Genomic DNA, 8,527 nt, shown 5'->3' with positions numbered 1-8,527 from the left:
ATTTAGAGGGAAATTCCCAGGTGCCAAAAAAGGTTAATTATGTATGCCACTACTGCGGGCTGTGTTTTGTTAGCCCAAAAATGGAAAACAAGCGTGGTCCCAACTAAAGAAGAATGGCAGCTTAAACTGATGGAATATGTGCAGCTTGCGGGCCTAACACACAGAATAAGAGAACAAGGAGAACATATGTTTAAAGAAGATTGGAAAATGATTATTGAATATGTGGGGGGAAATTGTGTACACTTGAAAATGTTGGCAGCGTTAAGATAAATTCAACAGTATAAATAAGTTTTGATGGCTGTAATAATGGAAATATAATGTTATGTAAAATGAACCATGGGAAGAGAAGAAGGGAAGTCATTGATATTTTTAAGGTTGTTTAAATGAATGTTCTAAATTGTAAAACAGAAAAATTAATAAAAATTATAAAAAAGAATTAAAAAAAGAAACGCAGACTACAGATAGATGCTCCAAAAGCTGGAGGAGGAAGCCAGCATTACATAAAAGCCTGCTGGATCAGGCCAGTGGCCCATAGAGCCCAGCTTCCTGTTCTCACAGTGGGTCAACCTGAGAGAAATGTGGAAGCAGGATCCGAGGACCAGAGCCCTCTCCCTCCTCTGGTTTCCAGCAACTGGTATTCAGAAGGATTACTGCCTCTGGTCCTGGAGGCAGAGCCTAGCCATGGTGTCTAGTCTTATCCTCCATGAATTTTAAAGCCATCACTGCCACATCTGGACATTTCTGGGTGCCAGGTTGGCGACTGCTGTTTACAAACCTCTGCCTTACTCGATAGTTAATACCATTTCAATTTGCCCTGTGGATGTTTCTCTTTCTTGGGACAAGTGAATTGTTGTAAGAGCAAGCAAAGAAGTTGAGATCATAGAATCGTAGCATTGGAAGGGACCCCGGGGGTCTTGTCTAGTCCAAACCCCTGGCAAACAGACATTCCATTGTGGTGGCCTAGCATTTGGCACCTAGCTTATATACCCAAGTTTCTAACACTGCCTGGGTAAGTGTCTGCAACCCCTGGAATCTCACAGCACTAGGTGTGAAACACTATATCTACTCTGCAGAGTTCAAGGAACTGCACAGACCCTTAAAGGTAAAGGGACCCCTGACCATTAGGTCCAGTCGTGACCGACTCTGGGGTTGCGCGCTCATCTCACATTATTGGCCGAGGGAGCCAGCGTATAGCTTCCAGGTCATGTGGCCAGCATGACAAAGCCGCTTCTGACAAACCAGAGCAGCACATGGAAACGCCGTTTACCTTCCCACTGTAGCGGTTCCTATTTATCTACTTGCATTTTGACGTGCTTTCGAACTGCTAGGTTGGCAGGAGCTGGGACCGAGCAATGGGAGCTCACCCCGTCACAGGGATTCAAACCGCCGACCTTCTGATCAGCAAGCCCTAGGCTCAGTGGTTTAGACCACAGCGCCACCTGGGTCCCTGCACAGACCCTTAACCCTGGGCAAATCCCTCCCTGTAATTTTTAGAGTCCTCCCCCCCACTCAAGTATGCTCTGCACTGTGTCAGAAGAACTGCTAACTTTCAGAGCTTTGTGCTTGAAAAAATGTGCAAGTAAAGCCTGCCAGGGGGAAATTCCATCCGCCTTTCAGCCCAATGTCCCATTCCCTCTAATTTGGATTTTCTTGACAGGTGTAGGCTTCAGAATGTGCGGGTCCACCCTGGCTCCCAGTCATCGTGTGTGCAGCCTGAACCTTCAGGTGATTCAAACATTGTCCCTCTTTTTTTTAAAAAAAGGTACCCGACTTCAAAACGCATAGCAGCTTATCTGGCACAAATTCCTATACAAAGAAGGCAACACCTGCGAGGATAAGGCTGGCAGGAGACTTCCTATGGCAATAGGCTGCTTGATTCTGCATGCTGTGCTCATCACAAGATGTTCACTCTTCTGCAGCCTCATCGTCTGTGCACGAAAAGAACAAGGCTGCATACGCTGGAGAAATATTTCCTTCATCCCAAAAGAGCAGAACGAGTGAAACTGAACAGCACTCAGCAATCGAGCAGGGCTGCAGTTGCATGCGCCAGGAGGGGTGTGTGTGTCTTGCTTAAGTAAGGAGAGCTCTGTGGGTTCGGATCAGTGGCCCATTTAGTTCAGCATCCTGTTCTCACAGTGGCCAAACAGGTGCCAATAGCTGGATCCATGTGCAACAGCATTCTCCCTACTTGTGATAGGCGGGGGGAGGGGTACCTAGGTACCAGATTGGACCCCGCCAAAGACCCAGGCCAAAATCGGACCTCAGCAACCTGGCTCGAAGTGGCTAGGAGGCCACCTGCCCATACACACACACACACACAACCGGCTGCTCTTCTGCTGCTCTGGGTAGCCGCGATGCCAAGGGCGCAAGGGAGCTTAGGTATTCCTCTGATTGCAATTCTCAGAAACTGGCATTCAGAGCAGTGTTCGAAATTAGCCAGGCACATTTTGCACCTGGCTATCGGCCCCTTGCAACCAAGTGAAGGTGCCCGGGGTGCCAGGATGGCACCTGACAGCTCCACCATCTGCAGGTGGGATCCTTGGATCTGGACTGTTTTCACACACTAACACCCTATCCGTGATATTTCATCTGCACTATCAGAATGAATTTGAGGGACAAAAATGCTTCATCTGTACAGCCTGCGCAGGAGCAGCGAACAACGCGGTAGTTAACTGTTGCAGCTTGTCTTCACTTACCCCAACCCACTGCACTGTGAAGAATATTCCTACATTATGAATGGCCCAAGTCACCATTAAGAAAAAGAGGTCAAAATAGGCCTATATATTTGTGGACCGTCGCTGGACCAAGTGACTTTTCTTCTTTGAGTTCTCAAAGCTCTGAACCTAGCTCAAGGCGGTCATCTGAACTAGCCAGAGGCTTATCTGATAATCACAGTCAGTCCATCATTTGAAAAATAAGACTTTAGAGCCACCTGGCCCCAAAATGGCAACTAGACATTCAGTTTTGGCAAATGTAACCTTGGTTTATGGTGACATTTGGCCCCTAGCTTATGTATCTGAGTTTCTAACACCGGTTCAGAGGCATGCTGCGTCCAACTGTAGAGGTGAAGCAACCATGCCTAGTAACGATAGAAGGCCTTCTCCTCCGTGAATTTATCTCATGCTTTTTTAAAGGTGGACGCGGGTGGCACTGTGGGTTAAACCACGGAGCCTAGGGCTTGCCGATCAGAAGGTCGGCGGTTCAAATCCCCATGACGGGGTGAGCTCCTGTTGCTTGGTCCCTACTCCTGCCAACCTAGCAGTTTGAAAGCATGTCAAAGTGCAAGTAAATAAATAGGTACCGCTACAGCGGGAAGGTAAATGGTGTTTCCATGTGCTGCTCTGGTTCGCCAGAAGCGGATTAGTCATGCTGGCCACATGACCAGGAAGCTGTACGCCGGCTCCCTCGGCCAGTAAAGTGAGATGAGCACCGACACCCCAGAGTCGTTCATGACTGGATCTAACGGTCAGGGGTCACTTTACCTTTACCTATTTTAAAGGCACCCAAGTTGGTACCCATCACTACCGCTTTGGGAAACAAATTCTGTATGCACTGTGTGAAGACATATACTTACAGCTGCTTTAGACAGAGTTAAAACTATATTGCACCATCCATGATGTCGTCCAATATTGTGAGGACAACACAATAAGCTCAAAGCTGCCTTAGCAAGACCCATGTGGGACTTGAAGACACTGTGCATCTCCCTGGTCCTTTTTGCTGCTGTCTCACACTGAGTTAAACCAAGGTATGACTTAGCACGCTGCCCAAAACAAGTTAAGCTCACAGGTAATTTCTTTCCCTCGCTTGCCATGAGCTGTAACCGAGGTTTGTTCAACAAAAAAGTGGATTAAAAAAAGGAAGCCCACTGCCACCCAGCATTCCAGCAACATTGACATAAACAATATGTCTAACACAGGCCAAATGATATTGAATATATGTCAAGGAGCAAAGGAAAATAAAATAAATTTATTAACAGGTTTTTAAAAATAACATAGTAAAATAAATTCCGAGGTTTTGTTGATTGTTTTCTTTTCAGCTCTGTGCTTTGGGGTGGCCATAGAGGGAAAGGATTTCATTTCATTAACCCGATATTTGAGATAACACTTCAACCCCACTCCACAATTATTTTGTTGTCGTTGTTTTCCTTAGGTTTAAATTCCTCCACAAGGTGATCCCAGCTTAATTAAAAAGGAGTCCCCAGTCTGTCTGTCTCATTCACAACCTATTCCTGAAGGCAAACAATTAATTGCGGCTGTTGCAGGGCAAATGACACCCCAGTTCAAAAGCCTGGCCACCTTCACCCCAAGTGGCATCCTGAATACTGTTATTATGGTGGTTTCGGCTAAAATCCCACCAGCCCCAGTTCCCCAAGCGCCTACATATTAAAAGCTCTCCTGCATACAAAAAAGCTCTCTTTGGAGGGGGAGTTAAAAATGGGTTTGAGATTCTTAGCTGCTTGGTTCACCCTTCCATACAAGCATTCTTAAGAGGCCTAAGCTGTCCCCACCAGCATCCAAACAGAGTACATTCTCCCACGCCCGACTCTAAAGATGGCGCACTAATAAGAACATGGTTAAAAACATAGTTTCTCTGCGATGGGGCACAGAGCAACAAAACTGGAAGTAGTGGATACTGCAAGACTTCTCCATCAATTGACCCCGGCAGAAGCACCTACCTGCCTAGGATAACTGGAAAAAATAAAATCAATTAAAATAAATATGGATAAAGTGCTCAATTGTGCTCTCCTCTTGTCCCTTGCCAAATCCAACCACATTGCAGGCAAAACCCTTGGGAATCTGTCCTGTGACACCCTCTCCAGTGGTGTTTAGCGGAGAGCATCCCCCCCCCCTGGTCCTCAGTCGCTGTATTCCTCCTCCCTCTCCTGCAGCAGGTGGAACCTGCTCCCCATTTTCCACTTGATATGCTGAGGTTTCAAGTACGCCGCCAAGGAAGTCTTCCTGCTGACTTTCCTGCCCAGCTCTGGGCTCTTGCCCTTTTTTGCGCCGAGCGAGGTGGAGCTCCTGGCTATGGGGTGGGCCGGGAAGATGGTCTTGCCCTGAGGAGCCTCCAGGAGCTGCCACACCTCCCCCGAGGTGGCGCTGCTCAGGTACTGCCAGGGCCTCTTGCCGCTGCTGTCGCGCACCTGCGTGCTGCACCGCAGCTTCTGCACCAGCAGCTTGACGACCAGCTGGTGGCCGTGCATGGCAGCCAGGTGCAGAGGGGTGTACCCGCAGCCGGACTTGGCATCCACGTCAAGGTCCACGCCGGCTTTCCTGGCGCCGGCGACAAAGTCCTGCATCACTTGCACGTTCCCATGCTTGGCCAGCCAGTGGAGCACAGTGTAGCCCATGATGAAATCTTTGCGGGTGGCCAGGTGGGGGTCTTCCAGGAAGAGCGCCCTGGCCTGCATCCATGAACCGGTGGCTACTTTCACCAGCCAGGCATGCTCTCGGGGTTCCAAGGGCACAGAGGAAGACCTGCCTTCGCTCTGAGCATCCGCATCTGGGCCCAGCCCTTGCAGGTCAGGAGAAGTGGCTGAGCATCCTTGCCTCTGGACCAGGCATGGGCTCAGGGGGGTCTCCAGGGGAGAGGGAGACAGCCTGGTCACTTTCCAGGGGTTGGGTGGCTCTTTGCCAGGTTTCTGGGAGTCTGCGTCCCGCAGCTTGTCCCAGGAGGCAGCTCTGCTCACCACCCGGTTCAGCAAGGCGAGGTGATCTGGCAGGGCGCCATCCTTGGCCAAGCCATTTCCGTGGGGTCTGTAGCAGATGCTTTCTGGCGTGGCCCGGGTTGTCCCTGTTGAATTACCGCCGTGTCCGTTCTGCCTCGCAGGGAAGGGCTGGTGAAGGACGCCGGCGCGCCCTTCAGGCCGGTAGGAGTCGCTGCCTCCGCTGGCGCTGCTGCCGTCTTCGCTCGCCGAGCTCGCCTTCTCGATAAAGTCCTCCAGGTCCTGCAGGGAGAGCTGGCACCGGATGCTCCGGAAGACGGGCGCGGGGTCCCGCCGGGCACCCAGCCCGGGCAAGGAATCCTGAGAAAGGCAGGCGCTCCGCACCGAGCTGGGGGGCGACGGCCGGGTTGGCCAGGAGGACCCTTCTTCACGCTGCAGAAGGGGGTCAGGCAGGGCGGACTGGTGCGTAACAGCATGCGCCCTCTCCACCCACTCGCGGATCCTTTGCTGGGGGCTGGCGGCACTTGGAGGCGCGACCATTTTCCCGACGGGTAAATAGGGGCCATTTGTCTGCGGCGCCCCGCCTAGCAGGAGCGGAGGGTCTCCCCGAAGAGCCTGACGGGGCTCCCTTTGGCTGTGCTGCTCCGTTCCAAGCAGGGCGCACGGCTCCGAGGGGCTTCTCCGGCCGCCTAGCGCGGTGTTTGGCGGAAACAGCGCCCCCGATCGCCCTCCCAGCCCCCCCGGGGGGCACCTGCGAGGCTCCGGGAAAGTCCTGAGCTGGTGGGCCGAACCTGGGCCGGCGCGCTCCTCTTCCACCTGGCGCCGGGGAGGCTCCTCGCCGTGCGCCCTGCGCGCGCGCTGCGCCCCGGCCTGGCCCTGCAGCGCCCCCCGGCCGACTTCCACTTCCAGATGCGGTGGCGGCGGCTTGGCGGCTTGGCTGTGGGCGGCATCGTCGGCAGGTGCCCTGGGCTCCTCTCCCACCAGCTCTCGGTAGCGTTTCCTGAGCACCACGTACTTGGCGGCGCCCGGCGGCTCGTCCTGCTTCACGGTGGCCACGGAGTTGACGAAGCCCTTGAAGAGCTCTCGGCGGCGCTGCAGCTGAGCCGGAGACGCGTCGGGGTCCCGCAAGAAGAGCCTGAAGTGGCTCAGCAAGGCGGCGTTGGCCACGGTCCCCCCGGCCTGGCAGAGGAAGTCCAGCACCTCGGCTTGGCTCAGCTCTTTGGCCATGATGACCTCGAAATCCCGGGCGCACGGATCACCTCCGCGGGCCCAGCGCGCACGGCTCTCGCTGCTGCCGCTGCTTCCTCCTCCATCCGGCCATGCTCCACCTCGCCAAGCTTATCTCCTCCCCAGCCCCGCCGCGGCTCCGCACGCCCGAGGCGTTCGGGAACAGAAACCGCCGCACACGCGCGCTCTCCCCGGGGCGGCGCCCAGGATGAAACTTCTTCCCGGAGTCAGTTTCACCTGGGCTCCGTAGCCCCGCCCACGTCCCCACCTCGTGGCTCCTCCCCTCCCGTGCCTTGGCCCCGCCCCTTCTGCTCTTTCCCCCCATCCTTGACAACTAAACTTCTTCCTCTTGCTTTCTTTGCAAATCAGCCTGACCTGTTTTGGAGATATTCCCAAGCGGAGGTCAAGGAAAGTGTGTCTGCGGAGGTGAGGCCCAGGAAGAGTTCCAAGAGAGAACTGTTAGTATCTTACCCTCAGGTGCATTACGTTACCATGGGGGGGGCACACCTTACAGCTTCACTTTCGTATTGTATTTGTGGGCGGCTGTGGAAGTGTGTGTGTTCAGAAATTGCATTACTTTGCCTTAGTGAAGTGCATTAAGGAAAAAACACTGCATACACCAGCAGCCCCCGCCCCCAAAGCACCCCATCTTTAAGGTTAAAAGGAACAGGAAAGATGAAGCTGTTTCTAAAGTTTCACAAGCTTTTGCTATCTCTCCCTGCAGTCTTTCAGAAATTGCAGGTGGCAGGGGACGAATGCGGGACAAAAGTCCCCGTTTAAAGTTTACAGAGGAGTTATACATTAACAGCACCGTCCCAGAGGTGTGATTTCCTAGGAAGTGCTACTCAGTTCCATGGTTTTTACCCTTAGGTAAGCGTGTGTGCAGGATTGCAGCCGGATCTGAGGCACATTCCTTCACTTACTCTACTCTATTGCGGGGGGGGGGGTGAGGGTGGGGGCTCAGACTGGGGAAGCGAAAATAGCATTTCTATCTGGCCCTCAGAACCCTCCCCAGGAGAAAGTGATTTGTTTCCTGGATGCCTCTGGGCGGCTTTTGAACACCCTCTGCTAAGCTAAGCAGGTGTAGACCCAGTCAGTCCTTGGATGGGTGGAGATCACTAAATCTCAGTGGAAGTCGCTGCATGTCCCGCTGTTCACCCATCCATTCTCCAAGGAACTCGAAGTAACACCCGTGAGCTTATCCTCTCTTATCCTAGCCTATCTCTCTGTCCACAGGACTTTGTTGTCCTGGCCAGCTCCGTCTGCAAATGCCCCTGCACTGGATTTCTGATGTTCCAGCTGACAACAAGACTGTCACATACCACAGGGCTAAACTTCTGGTCTGCAAATAACTCAAAGGTTGCAGATCTGTGCGTGCTTACTTGGGGGGGGGGAGCCCCGCTGGGACTAACTTCTGAATAAACATCCTTCAGATTACCCTCAGGACAGAGTCCAGTCTGTGGACATGGCCTATGGCATGCCAGCCAAGTCAGCAGGTACTTTCTCTGCCTTGCAAGAAGATTGCTAGGTTGGACTATACTAGAAAGTAGGCCATAGCATTATGGCAAATCAGACTGGTGACTCACCCTATTTTGGGGGGGATTGCATTTTTTGTTAATTTTAAAAACAATTTTA

At 52.6% G+C, this 8,527-nt stretch overlaps 1 protein-coding gene across 1 annotated transcript; it reads right to left on the bottom strand.

The window, feature by feature from the left end:
* Positions 1-3,938: 3,938 nt before the first annotated feature.
* SOWAHB (sosondowah ankyrin repeat domain family member B) lies at positions 3,939-7,141 on the bottom strand. Its single transcript, XM_035111969.3, has one exon. It carries the CDS (start codon positions 6,890-6,892, stop codon positions 4,856-4,858), a length of 2,037 nt encoding a protein of 678 aa, XP_034967860.3. The 5' UTR covers positions 6,893-7,141; the 3' UTR covers positions 3,939-4,855.
* Between the last annotated feature and the right edge of the window lie 1,386 nt (positions 7,142-8,527).

The sequence above is a fragment of the Zootoca vivipara genome, chromosome Z1 (assembly GCF_965207765.1).
Source record: "Zootoca vivipara chromosome Z1, rZooViv2.hap1.1, whole genome shotgun sequence".
NCBI lineage: Eukaryota > Metazoa > Chordata > Lepidosauria > Squamata > Lacertidae > Zootoca > Zootoca vivipara.
The sequence above is the reverse complement of the archived record's forward strand: the minus strand, read 5'-3'. Positions and strand labels throughout refer to the sequence as shown.

Coding starts and splice junctions, on each gene's coding strand:
- SOWAHB (XM_035111969.3), bottom strand. CDS start 6,892: ATGGCCAAAGAGCTGAGCCAAGCCGAGGTGCTGGACTTCCTCTGCCAG.